We start from the raw sequence: 18,392 nt of genomic DNA, 5'->3' as shown, positions 1-18,392 counted from the left end.
AGCTGCGCTGCTCTGTTGCTTTCTTCTTTTAATCCTTTTTTCACTTTACTTATGCTTCCTTTCTTCATTTTCCTTTTTTAATTTAATTTCCTTTACTTTTATGGTTCCTTCTTATTGTCTCTACTTCTTTTTTTTTACATTTTCTTTGTGCTTTTCTTACATTTCTTCTTTTGTGTTTTGTTTTTCTTTTCTTTTGTGTGTTTTTACCGCTATTTTCTTCACAGTGTTACGACATCAAAAATCTTAATAAGCGGCATACCGCTGCAAACACGTTTCGAAGACATCGAACCGCTACTGAAGCCCTATGGCATCGTCAAACAATGTGAGGCTATTTCTATTAAGGATCAAAATACTCAAACAGTACATATAACATTCGAAAATCCTGAGCAGGCGCAAAGGTACATTGAAACAAAAAACACCCAAAACCAATCAACTATCTAATCTTAATACCAGATTTACGAAATTCAAGTGGAGCTAACCCCCCATATAGTATATATCTCAATAGAATTTGAATATATTCGCGTAAATCTAGTATTAAGTGCTGATTTTTGCATATATAGTGTGTGTGTATATGATGATAAGGGATTAGTAGTTTGTGGGTTGAGTGGTTGGTGGTTGATATGACGAGCGGGGCAGAAATGGTTGATGATGGGAAGAAAAGTATTGTGCAGGAGGCGAGTAGGGAATGGGATGCACATTGTGTGTGGCTACTAAATCTTTCCATATGTCCTTTTTTTTGGTTTTCATTCTATATGTTGACCTATGTTTTGCATTATTTCAATAGATGAATGAAATATCTTTTACACTTTTTATTGTCGTACACACAAAATCAAAAAAAAAAAAAAAAAAAAAAAAAAAATTAAAACACCTTTTGAGAATTTTCAATATAATATTAATATATATATTTTTTATAATCTTCTTCTGTGTATAGAGCTGCTGGTGGTCTAAACGGCGTCGAATTTGAGGGCAGCAAACTGCATGCTGAGCAACTGGATAAGAATCAACGTCGCAGTCAACGTAATCAGCGTAATCCGTACCCGGGAATGCCGGGCCCTGGCCGTCAAGCGGACTTTCCGCTACGAATTCTAGTGCAGAGCGAAATGGTTGGCGCCATCATTGGACGCCAGGGTAGTACTATACGGACCATAACACAACAGAGCCGGGCTCGTGTCGATGTCCATCGAAAGGAGAATGTTGGCTCATTAGAGAAATCGATAACGATCTATGGTAATCCGGAGAATTGCACCAATGCATGCAAACGTATCCTTGAAGTAATGCAGCAGGAGGCTAATTCAACGAATAAAGGGTGAGTAGGAATGATAATTGTTTAAAAGTGTTTGTTTTGTTCATTTTCTATTATTGCTCTTGCTACTTTTTTTTTGTCTTTTAGCGAGATTTGCCTGAAAATACTCGCTCACAATAATCTTATTGGACGCATCATTGGTAAGAGCGGCAATACGATTAAACGCATTATGCAGGATACCGATACGAAGATTACGGTCAGTTCGATAAACGACATTAACAGCTTCAATTTGGAGCGTATCATAACGGTCAAGGGATTGATTGAGAACATGTCGCGTGCGGAGAATCAAATTAGCACCAAACTGCGACAAAGCTATGAGAACGATCTGCAGGCAATGGCTCCACAGAGCCTCATGTTCCCCGGCCTCCATCCCATGGCAATGATGTCGACACCGGGCAATGGCATGGTCTTTAATACGAGCATGCCGTTCCCCTCGTGTCAGGGCTTTGCCATGTCTAAGACGCCGGCGAACGTTGTGCCGCCAGTTTTTCCCAACGATATGCAAGAGACGACATATCTCTATATACCCAATAACGCTGTCGGCGCCATAATTGGTACCAAGGGCTCGCACATACGCAGCATAATGCGCTTCTCGAATGCATCCCTAAAAATTGCACCCATCGACGCCGACAAGCCGCTGGACCAACAAACGGAGCGTAAGGTGACGATTGTTGGCACACCGGAGGGTCAGTGGAAGGCGCAGTATATGATATTCGAGAAGATGCGTGAAGAAGGCTTCATGTGCGGTACAGATGATGTACGCCTAACAATTGAATTGCTGGTTGCCAGCTCTCAGGTGCGTCGCACACACATATAAAACTAACCTCTTCTTGAACCTAATCCCCTCGTTCTTATTGCCTAATTCAGGTGGGTCGCATCATTGGCAAAGGTGGTCAAAATGTACGCGAACTGCAGAGGGTAACGGGCAGTGTCATAAAACTACCAGAGCATGCACTGGCACCACCATCTGGAGGTGATGAGGAGACGCCCGTGCACATCATCGGGCCATTCTACAGTGTACAAGTAAGTTTAATAATGAGAATTTGTTGAATTTATCTACTAAACCATTTCATTTCCCGTTGTTTTCTTAACCAATAGTCCGCACAGCGTCGCATACGCGCCATGATGCTATCCACGAATCCGCCGCCAGTGACCAAAAAACAAAAAGCTGCCAAAGAACAACAATTGCAACAGCAACAGAGCTTAGCCGGTGCTGGAGCTGCGCCTAGTGGGACTCAACAGCAGCAACAATCGCCGTCACAGCAGCAGCCGCTGCCGCCGCAATCGCACCATCAATCCACGTCGGCGTCGTCGTCGTCGGCGCCGCCTGCGCATCATCAGCAGCAGGCGTCGTCGGCAGCGACCTCGCATCAATTGCAGCAGCAGCAACAGCAGCAGCAGGCGTCGCCACCGCCGGGCAATGCCGCGGCGGGCGTCACTCAGCAGCAGCAGCAGCAACAACAGCAGCAGCAGCAGCTGGCAAGCTCGCAGCAGTAAAAATCATCATATAATGGGAAATAAGGATGAGAGGAGAAAGAGGAGAGTTATAAGCAGCGGAAAGCAGAGCTATAAGAGAAAAGTAACCACAACAACAGCAACAACAATAATAATAATAACAGCCACAGCAACCAACGACAAGAAGATCTATTGAAATAACCTGGCGTACCACCATCTATCAGCAGCGCAAACATCTTGCTAACCTTTACCAGAATCAAAAATATGAAACCACCATCTCCACCCCCCTCGTGCTGGCCACAGGCGTTTAGCGATGATATGTCCCCAACTTCAAAAGCCAAATGAGTAAGCGTCACCAACAACAACAACAACAAAAACTGCAACAGCAATAAAACATATGGATAACAAAAAGAAAGGATGTTCTATAGATCAGAAAAAAAAAAAACCATATAGAACAGAACCATATACAGACATATAGAAATTGTTGTACAACAGTTGCTGTTGCAGGATACAACAATGATTCATCATAGATTCATATGCATGCAAAATAAACCGTTAAATTCCATTGTTAAAAAAAACTCTGGGTCAAGTTTTCCTCCTTAGTAAAAAGCAGCAAAGCTGCTCCCTGTGCCAACTTGTTGAGGGTTGCAGCTGGGCGGGATCGGTCTTTGGTTGGGCCGTTTACCCACACCCCCCCCCCCACACACACACACCCACACACACACACATAGAACAACATAATACAATATATATATTCATTTCACAATGCACCACCCAAAATCCTGAAAAGAAAAATTGGGGGAAAAAAATTATTCAGCGCGTTCTTTATATAATTTTTTTTCATAGATTTATAAAAAAACAACAACAACAACAACAAAGTATAAAGTTTAATTTTTTTTAATGAATAATTTTATTATTATTACTTATATATATAAATATCTTTTTTTTTATTAGCTTAAGTTGTCAAGAAGAAAAAGAAGCGTAGAAAACAGAAAAGATCAAACAAAATTTATTTTCTATTTGCTATAATTTTTGTTAACAAAAACTATGTTCGGGTTTGTTCTGGATACCGCTGACAAAAAACAATAACAACAACAACAAACACAACACAACACAAGAAAATTTTGAAATCGAAAGACAATTTGAAACGAGTTTTCATTTGGCGTTTCTTCCTTTTGTAAAGGAAACGCGCAATGCATCGCCGCGGCCAAAACACGGTATTGAGAACAATCCCTCCATCCCATCCATGATGATGATGACATATAGAATCAGATAAACACTAACCCCCCGGTCTATTTCCACGACAATTACGATCAGATATACACACTTCGACATATACATACATACATACATATTGAATGTATGTATGTATATGAGGAGAAGGATTGAAGGGAACCGATGAGGAGAAACCATGTAATCAAATTTATACATAGTTAAGATGAAATGTTAAAATGAAGAGAAGAGTCTGTACGTAGAAATATTATGTATTTATTGATGTTGGATTTGATGGATGATGAATAATTATGAATGATGGAATCAAAGAAGATAAAAAGCAAAAAGGCGATCAACTGATTTATAAATTATTAACATGAAGATATACAAAAAAAAAAAAAAAAAATGATAAAGGAAATGAAGAAATGCCAAGCCCAAGCAATGTTTAAGTGTAAAGTTGAAATTTTTGATGAATTGTTGAAAGATTTAATAAGAACTACGATAGATAGGTAGATAGTGTGTGTGAGAAAGAGAGAGAGAGAGAGAGAGAGAAAGGAGAGTGAGAGTAGAAGAAAAACAAAAAAGGATAATGGATAATGTTGATGATGTTATTAGGGAGGAAACGTTTTTTGTAATGTGTTTGCCTTGAATGAAAATGAAAATACAAATATATAACGGTGCTGAAATGTTAATTTTATATAACGTGCGAGAGACAGATAGTAGAAGAAGGAAGAGTGAAGGGAGAAAGAGATGAAGTGTGTTATGTAAAAAGTGTTATATGAAAGCTGTTATACACGAGCGAGCGACAGGGATAAAAAGTAGCACGATTATATGCCAACGACAAGGACGACACATAGTTTAAATGTTATCCTATCTACTACTACTACTACTACGACTAACTACTACTACTACTTATAATAATAATAATAATAACTAAAGATCACTTTTATATATTTTATGTTCATACAAAAGCCACGAAGGGAAAACGAATCTGCATTTATCTGAAACTTAGCCTATAACAAAGAGATAAATAGTCATTACCAGAGCAGACAGAAATCGAGAGAGAGAGAGAGAGAGAGAGAGAGAGAGAGAGAGAGCTTGATTCCCGCCCCAAACCCCCCAATATCCCACCCGCCCCCTATTATTCCCAAATAGCTAAACTGTAATCTGTAAACCGTAACCTAAAGTAACTGAGTCGGAGCATTAAACAATCAAACTTACTTAACTATCAAAGACAATAGCCCATTTAATAAATAATTCATTAACTAAATCTATAAATTGTAAAGGTTAATACATACATAAATACATACATAGATTTGCTTTATTGTTTATTACATGGATACAATTAATTTACTTCTTTTTTTTTTTGTATTATTTGTTTGTTATATCACATAGAAAAAGAACTAAATAGATAGACACAGAGAGCGAGAGAGAGACAGAGAGAGATAGATAAAGTAGGCGTGGGAGAGAGAGAGAGAGAGAGAGGAAAAGTGAGATGATTAAGTCCTTTTTGTTTGTATAACACTTCAACAAAAAACAGAACAACTAACAAGCTACAACAACAACAGCAACAACTAAGAAAAATGAAATAAAAATTTAACATTTCGGCAACAAAAAATTGCAACACACAAAAAACAAATTGAAAAAACAAAGATGAAAAAAAAAAAAACTAAGAGCAACAACTTTTTGGCGGCAAAATTCGAAATTTCTTGATATCAAAAAAGGCGTACAACAAATACGAAAGCTTTAACAGCAACAACAACAACAACAACTACAAACGACACAGAAAGTAACAACAACAACAACAACAATTTGTAACCAAATATGACACAAAAAAAATTAAAAAACAAAAACTCAATTTGTTTTCAAACCAAAACAACAAGAGAAACATAAAGCAGAAGATGATTAAAAACAAAACAACAAAAAATAATAAAAATTTTAAATGCTGAAAGAGAAAGAAGACGAAGATGAAGAAGATTGAAAAAAGTAATTAAAATACCTCAATGTAAGTGCATTATCTTCTACTACAACAAAACAAAACAAACAAAAAATGTTTATAAATGTTAAACAAAGTAAAAAAAAAAAAAAAAAAAAAAAAAATCTAAGCAAAACGAAAGCAGAGTCAAAAACATAAACAAAAAGTTAAGAAGAAGAAAATAATGCAGCAAAAGTAAACATAAAAAAAATCTCTTAAATGATGAAATTCATTCTAAACGTTTATAATGTTAGCTCTAAGGCACAAAAAAAAAAAAAAAAGAAAATACCGAAAAATCATAATAATTATTATTATAATAAAGGCGAACAAAACTCACAAAAATAACAACAGCAACAACAACAACAACAACAAGAAACCAACCTGAAGGACAACCAAACAAAGAAAAAGAATTGAAATCCAAAATCCTTGTCAAAACTAAAAAACCACAAAAAAAAAGGCATATCAAATATAACTGTCAATATATATATATATATATATGACAAAGATCGCCGCAAATGCAGACCAAATACATTCAACACTCTCAAGACAACAAATTTCAAAAACAAAACTATAAACTATGGGGATTTAAGTATTCAAATACTATAACGATTTGTAATAAACCCAAAACCTTAAATGCGTCTGAGCTTAGAAAGTTTCTTTGTACTATATTAAGTTTGAAATGCTTTAAAACTTGTTGGCTTATTACGAAACGATACGAAATATATGGTATTTGAATATTAATTCCCATTCTTAGATTCGTAGTGCTGTCAAAAGTGACGGAATTACGAACAAAAGTTTGGTATACAAAATCCCCTCCAAAAAATAGACTCATTTGTTAGTTTGCCCCGATCTGGCAACGCCATGGTTGAATAGATCAACGCCCAGATGATCAGCTAGAGAAGAGACAATGAAAATAGGAGTAGGAAAGAAAAAACAAACAAACAAATTATAAAGATGTGTGAAGAAGGATTAGGTGTTAGGGTATAGAAATATATATGTATATATATATATATATATATATATATTTGATGTTGAATGTAATGTGTATATATATATATAAAACAAATAATGGAAGGAACGATTTTGCTAGGGTATTGAAAAAACTAATACTATCTATGTATATGTTGCATCAAATTTGTTTTGTTATAATTGATTCGATTTATTCTTATTTATTATATTATATATACATATATATGTGTGTATCTATGTCTATACATATATATATATATATATATAATATATAACATAAGATAATGGTAACATTTTCAAACATTTTTTTTTTCGTTTTTAAACATTTTTGATGGCGTCTTTTGAGAAGTTTGCATTAGGGAAAAAATGTCCAAAGTTGTCAATACAAAGAGCATATACTTATATGTACTATAACTATATAGGATAACCTATATATAGATATATATGTAAAGATATGTATATATATATATATGTACAATGATGATGACGATGCCTAAGCATTTTATTTATAACAAACACAAAACAAAGAATTTTTCTAAAAAATTCGGACAAAAATTACAAAATATAGGAGATGAAAACTAAATAAGGGAAAGAAAGAAAAGAAAAGAAAGGAAAGCATAAGAAGTGTGAGTGAGAAGAAAGATAAAAATCACTGACAAACGAAGGGAAATGAGCAAAGTGGTTGAGTTAACTAACTAACTAAACTTAATAGAGAAAGCGAATAATAGAAAGAGAGATAAAGAGAGAGAGACGGACGGACGAATAAAAAGTTATAAGTGAGCTCTGTGCGTGGTTATTTTTTTTAATTTTTTTTTTTCTTTAATAAGGGGGAATATACATACATAATAATAATAATAATAATAATAATATATTACTATTATAAAAGAGAAATCGATGAAAACAACCGACTTGTGAGTTTAGCGTGCGCGTTGAAAACGAAAGGACGAAAGACGAATGAAAATAAGAGCTGAAAACGAAATTATTTTTTAGTATTTAGAGGCTATTTTATATCGTTATTAAAAACAAAAGTAACAAAAACAAAAAGAAAGAAAAAAAAAACAACAAAAAAAAAGGAACAACAAAAGCAAGGAATAAGAAGAAATTATGATTAGAGAGAGAGTGAGAGTGAGAGAGAGGGAATACGAAAGGAAATTTAAATTTTAACCAAATGTGACCAGCAGTCTGAGATGTGAAATGTGAAAATGTGGCAACTTCTTTAGAGTGTAGAGTACAGTTAGATTGAGTATGCTAAGAAGGCAGGATACTAAAGAAGATGTGGTGAGATTCTGTGAGGTGTTGAATTTTTTGTATTTTACAACTCTAATTTCATTGCGTTTTTAAATCATTTTGAATCAAATTATTCAACACACACACACACACCCTCAAAAACACTTACTCCCACACCCACACACACACACACACATTTCACTTTAAGTTGAAATTTAATTTTTTCCGTTGAAGAAATGAGAGTACTTTTTTGTGTTGTAAGTTGTGCCAAGTACTGATAACGTTTAAGGTGTGATAAACTCGTTTTTAAATTTAACAACTATTTAAACTATTGTACTACTTACTAAAAAAAAAAAAAAAAAAAAAAAAAAAAACGAAACGAAAAAGGTAATGAACAAAAATTACGCAAAAAAAAAGGAAAAAGAGAAAAAAAAAATTAAATTAAATGATATTTTCTTAAATTATAATTTTGAAAAAAAAAAAAAAACGAAAATCAAGAGACAACATACACTCACACACACCCACACACACACACATACATATATGTATACACAAACAGTACTTTGACATTTAATTTGACATCTACAACAACAACAACAAATTGCTTTGCTTAATAGTAGTTAACTTTTTTTTTAATTTATTCGTTGTTAAGAGATCAAGGGCACATATTTTTTATTGTTTTTTTTTTTTTTTTTTTTTTTAAAATACATTTAAAATTGAGAGAAAATGTAAAAGGAAAAGTAATGAAGTCAAGGCAGGTTTTTTTTTTTTTCAAAAGTTTCCAATTATTGTTCTTTTTGTTTTTTTTTTTGTTTTGCTTACTTTTGTTTCTTTGTTGGAAGCCAAGTAAAGAGAAAAAGGAAGTTTGGAATATAAAAATATATTAAAAAGAATCACACGAAATAAAATAAAGCCATAAAAAAAGATTGTAACAATAATAACGATATAAAGCGAACAGACAATGAACGACAAATTGAAAGAAGATCAACAAGTACCGTTACCAGCGCAGAGCAAAGCAGCAAATAGCCCAGCCGCCACAACTCACATAGTAAGGAGAGAGCGAGGACACACAGAAAAAAAGAGAAATTCGAAAAAATAAAAAGCAAAAATGCAAATTTTGGGGGTTAATTTTATATTGTATAAATTGTTTTTTTTTTTTTGTTTGTTGGTTTCTCCTTCAGTTTCGATAAAAACAATTGGACGCAAAAAAAAAAAAAAAAGAGCAAGACAAAAACAGAACAGATTAGAGTAGATCCGATCAGATCAGTTACAAAAAGAATGAAACAGAATCAGATTATATAGAATATAGATCACAGATCAGAAAACAGACAATTAAACGATAATGAAGAACCACACGGATATGACAAATACACACAGAAACACCTTAATAACTGCTGAAATACGCCAGACAATTGAAAAAAAAAAAAACAACAAATTTAAGGCCAAAACAAAAAACAAAAAAAAAAAACTTGAAACTGATATGCAAAATGTGCAAATTCATTCAAAAAAGCAAAAGAAATACGAGAAGGGAAATTTCAATAAATCTTCCCTTTCCCTAACACACACACACACATACACACAAAAAAAAGCCCAAACAAAGCATTCATAGAAACAAAATGGAAAGGAACGTTTTTCTTTTAGCATTTAAGCCAAACCAAATAATGGAATGAAACATAAACTAAATGAGAGAAAGAAACAATTTTTGTCAGCACAGTAAGAGAGAACTTTCTACACTTAGAGACTACTTTAAACAAATTGAAAATAACTAATATAATTTGTAAAAAAAACAAAAAACAAAAAAGAGTACACACTACAGACAACTACATACATACATATATAAAAACCTATAAAAACAAAAAAATAAAAAAAAAAAAAAAAACTATTAAAACAATTCTCGATGTATACAGAAAGAAAGTAAAAATTAATACATAATATGCAACTCTATTCTAATATAACAAAATAATAGCAAGACAAGCAACAACAAAAACTACACAAAAACAATTAAGAAAACAACAAAATATATCTCTAAATAATAATAATAATAATATACATACATACATATATAGCATTTACACATACAAACGCAACGCATCGAAAAGAAATGGAAGGGAAACTTGTTAAACTACCCCCGCCCCCGCCCCCCACAAACCAAGCAACCAAAATATGTTTTCTTTACATGTTCCTTTTTGCAAAACACAACAAAAAAACAAAAAAAAAAAAAAAGAAGGAAATTTGTGCATTTAATTATTAATTTTTGATAGCCTTTAATTTCTACATATACACATATAATATATGTATATGTATTCATAGATGATAGGTGCATACATACATACATACATATACAATATATATGTATATATACATTATGTGTATGTGTATATTAATGCTTTTCGATTTTGTAATAAATCGGTACGGTAATCAACTTGGAGACTGAGCTACAACATATATTTAGTTACCGTTATTTGTTTATTGCATGCGAAATCGCGATTATAATTCACCACAATTTACCACATAATTCACATCATTTCACCACTGTATCTACATACATACATACATACATATGTACATGATATGCCTATATGTATATGATAATTAATTAAAACAAAGCGAAAACTATAAAAAACAAAACAACAACAACAACAACTATGCTCGTTTTTGCTCTTTTTAAGTTTTATTTTCGATTTCACAATTTTTGTTTTTTTTTTTCGACTACTACAATTTATCTTATATATCTTTACATATATACTTTTTGTTTTTATAATACTAAAATTGAGGAAACATTTAATATTATTTTATGTTAATGCGTACATTTTACTTTTTTTTAACATTATTATTACTTTTTTGTTTGTTGTTGCCGCCCACGACACACCACAAACAATCACCACAACTCACCACCTCTCACCACACCTCACAGTTCACCTCCAGATCAGTGATTGGTTTGCCTGTGTGATAGTAGTTTATAATTAAGACCTTTCGCTGGTCCATCACAATCCCTTTACACAACCCTTACCCATTACCCTCCACCCCCACACCCCACTCCACCGTCCCTTCCCAGCCGCATATGCATTTTTATTTCATTAGACCACAAACAGTCCGAAAATTGAATCGTGAACACAAAGCAAAATCAAATAAAACAACAAAAAAAATCCTAAAAAATTTAATAAAAACACAAAAAAAAATTATATACATTTATAATTAACATTTTATAATATTTTACATATTAATTATTTTTAAATTACTTTTTACATGCATACATATATAGAAAGTATAACATAAATACTTATATATATATATTTGGTTTAATTTCTTTTTTTAAATCCTAAGTTCATTAAAAACTACGATGTTATCTACATGCTATTTACATATGTGCATATCAAGTGGACGACATGTATCTACGTTGTGTATGTATCTACATTGTACATTGTATCTACATATTTACAGAGCTAAAATATCTATAAATATTTTAAATACACAAAAAAAGAGTAAAATATTATTAAAAAAAAACCAACAAAAAAAGAAGTAACAAAACATCTTTTTATTTGAATTTTGAATTAATTTCATTATTAGTTCTGGTGGTATATTTTTTGAATTTAATTTTCTGTTTCATTTTAAATTCAATATTTTGGTTGAATTCTCCAAGTTGTCGTACTCTCAATATATTTTCGGTTGATCAACAAGTTCATTTCCTGGCGGGGTTTCTGATCCGTTTCCTTTCATCGGTGTCAAAAAATCAAAAGATTACATCATCGTTTCCCGTCTAATCTATGAATTTATGAAATATGAATCAAACAAAAACTAAAAACGTTAATTGGTGTGAGTACATACATACATACATACATACACAAACACATACATATACGGCAAAAGTCCTGCATAACCGAAAAACCAAATAAAAATACATATACATAAATTTAAAATAAAAAACATTGAATAAACTACCTCAGCTTGAAATATTTCTATGGAAATGTTATTGAATGTGTTTGAAAATAAAAAAAATAAAATAAAAGTAAACAGCAACTAAAAAAAAGCTGCATTTATATAGTAAACCAACATAAATATAAAGAAAACATCAAAAAACTTAAAAAAAAACTCAAAACTGCAAAAATATAAAAAAAATATACATACATATATTGAAACAAAAAAAAAAAAAAACCCAAAACTATTTGTATTAAGTGTACGTTTTGCATATTCCTATATACATACATAGTTAAATGAAGAGAAAACCAAGCAAAATGATTAAACAAACAAAAAATATAAGAAAGAAAGAAACAAAGAAAAACATAAAATAGTAACAATAATTTTGCGTCCATTTTTGTTGATTCCTATACAAAATATAAACAAAACAAAAATAAAAAAACGAAAAAAAAAATACATAAAAAAGAAAAACGAAAAAAAAAACCTTCTCAAACCTTGACAAAAAGTATAATATATATGTATGATTGTGTTTAATTGTAACAACTGCAACAAATTCATAATACCACCATACCGGCAAAACCCCAAAAACTATATATTTCATAATATAATTCAAGTAAAAACTAAAAAATATGCTAAAAATAAAAAAAAAACAAAACAAAAACAGCAAAGCCTCACAAATTTAGCAAAGAAGCAACAAAAAAAAAAAAAAAAAAAACAAAGAAAAACAAAATTCGGTGTCAGTTGTGTCATAGTTTAGAACCTTACGAGAAACTACATTCAAAATTTAATATATGGATTAAATATAACTATATTTCTCATATATGTACATGTATACATGGAAATATAATTTTCAATTATTTTGTTTCATTTTTATTTGTTTTCCCCCACCGCCCCCCTCGACTACATTCATTTCATCTTTGCGAACTCTAAATCACAGAATTTCAGTAAGGATATGAAATACTAGAGTAAACTGAAACGAATCTCGAATCCTTTCGAGATACATACATACATACATGCATATGTGTAACTAATCCTCAGGAGACATTATGTTATGAATTTATACCCCATACACAAAAGACAAATATACACAGATGTATACCTCCTGTCCTACCCAAAATACATGCATACAAATACATATACATATGTATATATATATGTATATACATACACATAAGGTTTTCCTTTTGATCGGTGTGACTAAATGTTTTTAATGCTAGAGCTCAAATAAAATAATTTAACTACATACATACATGAACGAGAACCACACGAAAAAGCTTACAAAATGAGAAGAAAAAAAAAAAAAAATGAAAGAGACAAGAACAAAATGTGTATTTTCATGGCCAACAAAATGGTATATTAGAAACCAAAACAAACCAAATATAAAATATATATAAAAAACAAAACAAAATCTATAACATTTTTGTGAACATTGTGGAAAACAAATCGAAAAGAAATTTACTCAATAAATGATTTTTCGTATATGAATTCTATTATTCATTATCTTTACTACATTAAGCATTTTGCGCAAGGAATACCCTTAATATCATAAAGTCACGACGAAAAATTTGAATTTTCCCCGCTACACTTATCGATAATTGGTATCGGATTTGAGTACAATCGATTGGCATATTTGGTTTGACAGCCCTGTCTCATGTCCCGTGACAAAAACAAAATAAATTATAATACAAAAACAAATTCAGTCCCGAAAATGTCACCAAAAAACAACCACGATCCAACATCCTCCGGGGATACTGGCAATGCCAATGTCCAGGAAGCGGATCTGCAAGGTGAGTACACAGACAAAGGCATCTATCGCTTGCAATTAACAATTTTCCACAAATTGTATAGAAATGGAGGATGTTAACCAGAGTCTAGATGCCCTGAGCTGTGCTTTGGATGCTGTGGAACAGCGTACCGATGACATTATGTCCCAGTTGCGTGAATTGTTGAATTCCAATCGGGAGATTCGCCGCCAGCTGGAACAAGAGAAGGAAAACAGCTCCGGACATTCCGATGAGGAGGACGACAACATGGATGGTGGGGTGATAGCTAAAGAAAATGTTTCCAAATAGAATCCGAATCGCCCAGTGAATAGTTAATAATTTTGTTTTTCGTTATTGGTTGATTTTATGTACAGTCCACGTTTTGTATTTTGTGTGTGTGTTATTACATTTGACTTTGTTTCCTAAAGCTAAGTAAACCTAAAGTTTTAATCCCGTAGCTGAAACTGCACGAGCAGAGGTAGATGCTTAGTTCTTACGAGCTTTTTTACGCTTCTCTGTGGACTGGGGCTTTGGATTAATTGCTATGTGATTGAACATTATCTCAAACATGCGTTGGGCTTCAGCCTTGAGTCTAGAATTCTCTTCGATTAATTTTTGCAGCTGGGCATCGTCTGGTTTGGTCGATGTTAAGCTGTCGTCTATCTCTTCTTCAGTAGTTTCCTCATCAGAGGCGATTTCTTCGTCATCATCATCCTCGTCATCATCCGCATCCTCCTCATCTTCTTCGCTGACTTCATCTTCCGAATTGGCCAACTCCCCAGATGGTTCTCCGTTCTCCATGTTTGCCTTTTCAGTAGTTTCCTTGTCTTCTCTTGCTGCCTCAGTCGCATTGCTGTGACTAAAGCCATTAGTTGTTGCTTTGAATCCCACTTCTGGCTCACTGAAATCTCTTGGCTTTATACAATATCCTTTGGAGTACTCTTCCTGTATGTTAAGCTGAATACATTCGTCATCATCTTCTGCCGGACTGATCATGCGTTTCAGACTATCAGCAAATAACTGAGGCTGCTTGTTTTCTGGTTGAAAGATAGACGGACTACAAAGGCGGACTCTTAGATTGGTAACAACTCCAGTCTGGGCTATACTCTTAATGAGTTGTCTACTGGTCACATCCCACAAGCACACAAGCTTATCCTCGCCGCCTGAGATTAGCTGCTGTCCATTCACAGATAAGGCCAGGCAGGTTATGGCCTTGCCTGCTAAATGACCACCAGCGAAGGCCTGACTTTCCTCCTCTTCCAGGTGATACTCCTTCTGTCGCGGCACTTTCTGCAGATGAAAAGGCAGAATCGAACCCTCACCAGTGCCCACATAGACCATTGTCTCAAGTCGATTCACAATCACACTGTGCAAGGCAACGGGAAAGACCACACTTAGGAGCATTGAACCACTGTTTAGGTCATACAATTTGCAGCATCGATCTAAGGAAACGGTATACATAAACGATCGCAGACCGCCTAGACCAATATATACATCTGTCACCGCCAAACCATGATCATAAAAACTATATAGCGGAGCATTGGCCTCCCTGATCACCAGTGTCCAGGGGCGACACCGCTTGCGTCAAATTCCAAACCAGCACAGCTCCATCCTTTCCAGCGCTGACAAAGTGCTCACCATTGTCGTTGAACCGTAGACATGTGATGGCCTGATAGTGCCTCGATATTGTATTCAACATGCGTCCGGTGTTTAGGTGCCAAATGTAAATGTTCTCCTGTATGCCCACCACAAGAAAGGCTCCATCCGGCGACAGTGCCAATGCATTCGCCTTTCCCGGCACTACAAATCGAAGGCCAGACATCTGCTCTTGCCCATTAATGGGCCACACATGCAGCAGCGGCTTCATTGAATTGGCTGCCATCACATAGTGGGAGCTTAGCATGGCCAAGCTGTGATGTTGGGCATTGCCTCCGCCCTTGTATTTCATCAGATCGGTACCAGTGCGCAGATCCTGAACACTGCATGTCGTATTATCTTCGCTGGAGACGCAGGTGAACAAAGCTTCCACAATCTCGCCCATGGCTGGTGTCCCAATTTGAATGCTTCAACTATCTATGGGACTGGCGGAATTATGCAGCTGCACGTGTAGCTATCGATAGTGTGACCTTACTCAATAGAGCTCAACTGGTCAGCAAATGATATTTACCGATAACAAATCAGGATGGCTTTTGTTTGTTTGTCAAATCGATTGTGTTATCGAATAAGCAGCAACGTGCTACGGATTTGATTCTGGAGGAGTAAAAACCATGGTAACCACAAGCCAGGAGCAGGGGCATGATGCTCTCACTGCCACCTCAGCTGTTACCGGGCTGCCACAGAAACGTTTCTATCGCCAGCGTGCCCACTCGAATCCCATAGCGGATCACAGTTTCGATTATCCAGCACGGCCTGAAGATGTCGACTGGAGTGCCTTATATCCAAACATACAGCCCGATCAACAAGTTGAGTTCGCCGATATTGGCTGTGGCTATGGTGGCTTCCTGGTGACCCTTGGCGAGATGTTTCCCCAGAAAATCTCCATAGGCATGGAAATACGTGTTAAGGTATCAGACTATGTGGTGGATCGCATAGCGGCTCTTCGTTTAAAGAGTGGAAAACTAAATGGCGATGCCTATAAAAACATTGCCTGCATCCGGACCAATGCAATGAAATATTTGCCCAACTATTTCCGTAAGGGGCAGCTCGAGAAGATGTTCTTTTTGTATCCAGATCCTCATTTTAAACGAGCCAAGCACAAGTGGCGCATTATCAATCAGGCACTACTTTCCGAATATGCTTATGTCCTAAGGCAGGGTGTAAGTACGAAGCGACAATAGAAAAGATGAATATGTGTAATGTTTGCCCTTTTATTTGTGCAGGGTCTGGTTTATACAATGACCGATGTGGAGGATTTGCATCAATGGATTGTGTCCCATATGAATCAACATCCACTCTACGAACGCATTAGTCCAGAAGAAGAGGTAAGATTACTGATAAGTGCTCCATTTTGAAGAAGTTTTCACATCGGTTTTTCCCTATTTGCAGAGTCAGGATCCAATTACGCCCAAGCTGTACCAGAGCAGCGAGGAAGGTGCCAAGGTTGTCCGGAATAAAGGAGATCACTTCTTGGCCATATTCCGCCGTCTCTAGGCGTAAAAGTCTTATTTTTATTATAATGTAGAATATTATATTAATATTATATTATACAAAGAGTTAAATACTTAGATTATACTTTTTCGGATTTGGTGACTTCATGTCCAATTCCATCACAACTAATGACAAAATGGCCCTCGCTGTCGTCCTCGATGTCGAATTTCACCCCCGTCATCTGTTCGCTTACATGGATGGCTGTTCGAGTGTGATTGGTCAATGCACCAGTGCGTATGGTAGAGCGTCCTTTGGCCAGTGCCATGTAAATGATCAACTGGTCCTGCATATGTTCATCCACACAGCCTTCGGTCTTTAAGGTGCGATTTAGTTCGCGTGCGCCTTTCGAACCCAACGCTTCACCGTCGATAGTCTTGCCGCCAACGATTCCCGATCCCAGAATGCAACCCGTGCTGGTGATAGCCTTCATCAGAATGCCACCGCCATTGTCGGATCCCTTGTCGTGACCCAATTTCACCACTTGTATATTGCATTTATGCTGTGGCCATTGGCGTTGTATTTCCTTTAGAGCAGCGTCGTGCATGTCCTGGCCGACATTTGTGGGCACTCGCCCCGAACAGAGGGCCCAACCTTTAACATCCTGCAATTGCCCGAAATCAAGCAGCTGAATTGGCTTCAGGAAAGATACTGGCTCTACATCCAAAACGCATCTTCCGTAGCCGCGGGGATAGAATCCATATCTGACCACATTAAGATGAAAAGTTATACCAAAGCGTCGCAAATTAGGCTCCAGAATCTCCTGCATGTACTCCACGGGTGGGGCAAAGGCCACATTGGTCCCACCAAATGCCTCCACACGGGAGACCTTGCCGGCAAACAGCAAAACCGGCAAAGCCACCTGATAGACCAAAGTGATGCTTGCCGCCGTCCTGGTGTCCACTTGATAATTATTTGGACGAATCTGGCGTGGCGAGAATTCCACTTCCGTGGAGCCCATATGGTTGCCCTTCACAGTAGCCTGAGTGATGCTCCTCAGCAGATCAACGCCATGCATATGCTGATGCGAGAGACCCGGCTTGGGTCGATTGGCACGAATCTTAATAATGCGTACCGGACGTCCCAAGATGCAGCTCAGACTAAGGGCATTGCGCAGTGCTTGTCCTCCGCCCTCCAGATAAGATCCGTCGATTTCCATAAAACTCATATTTCGGAGCTGTTTTTAATTACAAAGCAATGTTTTGCGTACTGCTTGTTTTTCTTTGAGCAGAAGAATGAACAATGCCGTCAGGGATTAGACTCCGCTCATAATAGTAATGACATGTTTCCCATATTTTTTCGCCACACCAAGCACACTTCGATGATTTCAATTCAATCAAATAAGTAAGGACAGAGTTGCCACTCATTTACAAAATTTTCGATTTAAAATGTAAATAACTGTTTCGGGAACCATATGATTTTTGAAATG

The 18,392-nt window shown here is 35.4% G+C and overlaps 5 protein-coding genes across 12 annotated transcripts in view; 3 read left to right on the top strand and 2 right to left on the bottom strand.

Annotated features, from left to right (window-relative positions):
* Positions 1 to 5,936, top strand: part of Imp (IGF-II mRNA-binding protein) — a 31,435-nt gene extending 25,499 nt beyond the window's left edge. For 6 of the 8 annotated variants that reach the window (XM_068303595.1, XM_068303596.1, XM_068303594.1 and 3 more), the window contains 5 exons: positions 225 to 398; positions 932 to 1,306; positions 1,391 to 2,099; positions 2,171 to 2,326; positions 2,402 to 5,936. In XM_068303595.1, the coding sequence (XP_068159696.1) occupies positions 225 to 398; positions 932 to 1,306; positions 1,391 to 2,099; positions 2,171 to 2,326; positions 2,402 to 2,800 (1,813 nt within the window). In that variant the 3' untranslated portion in view covers positions 2,801 to 5,936. The remainder of the gene's footprint in view (positions 1 to 224; positions 399 to 931; positions 1,307 to 1,390; positions 2,100 to 2,170; positions 2,327 to 2,401) is intronic. The other 2 variants (XM_068303598.1, XM_068303597.1) reach the window with 1 other exon arrangement.
* Positions 5,937 to 13,686: 7,750 nt separating this feature from the next.
* Positions 13,687 to 14,276, top strand: LOC137582064 (UPF0184 protein CG14818). Its single transcript, XM_068296496.1, has 2 exons — positions 13,687 to 13,843; positions 13,905 to 14,276. The coding sequence occupies exons 1-2, from the start codon at positions 13,708 to 13,710 to the stop codon at positions 14,126 to 14,128; spliced, it is 360 nt and encodes a 119-aa protein (XP_068152597.1). The 5' UTR covers positions 13,687 to 13,707; the 3' UTR covers positions 14,129 to 14,276.
* On the bottom strand, positions 14,159 to 15,947 carry LOC137582052 (WD repeat-containing protein 18). The gene is given in 2 exon segments (XM_068296485.1): positions 14,159 to 15,371; positions 15,373 to 15,947. Coding segments are annotated over 2 exon segments (1,554 nt in total). The 5' UTR covers positions 15,861 to 15,947; the 3' UTR covers positions 14,159 to 14,305.
* An 81-nt stretch (positions 15,948 to 16,028) lies between these two features.
* On the top strand, positions 16,029 to 17,045 carry LOC137586337 (tRNA (guanine-N(7)-)-methyltransferase). Its single transcript, XM_068302346.1, has 3 exons — positions 16,029 to 16,635; positions 16,699 to 16,800; positions 16,865 to 17,045. The coding sequence occupies exons 1-3, from the start codon at positions 16,087 to 16,089 to the stop codon at positions 16,967 to 16,969; spliced, it is 756 nt and encodes a 251-aa protein (XP_068158447.1). The 5' UTR covers positions 16,029 to 16,086; the 3' UTR covers positions 16,970 to 17,045.
* Positions 16,943 to 18,301, bottom strand: Rtca (RNA 3'-terminal phosphate cyclase). The gene has a single exon (XM_068302341.1). It carries the CDS (start codon positions 18,129 to 18,131, stop codon positions 17,046 to 17,048), a length of 1,086 nt encoding a protein of 361 aa, XP_068158442.1. The 5' UTR covers positions 18,132 to 18,301; the 3' UTR covers positions 16,943 to 17,045.
* Between the last annotated feature and the right edge of the window lie 91 nt (positions 18,302 to 18,392).

The sequence above is a fragment of the Drosophila tropicalis genome, unplaced genomic scaffold (genome assembly GCF_018151085.1).
Source record: "Drosophila tropicalis isolate 14030-0801.00 unplaced genomic scaffold, ASM1815108v1 contig_158, whole genome shotgun sequence".
In the NCBI taxonomy this organism is placed as follows: Eukaryota; Metazoa; Arthropoda; class Insecta; order Diptera; family Drosophilidae; genus Drosophila; species Drosophila tropicalis.
The sequence above is the reverse complement of the archived record's forward strand: the minus strand, read 5'-3'. Positions and strand labels throughout refer to the sequence as shown.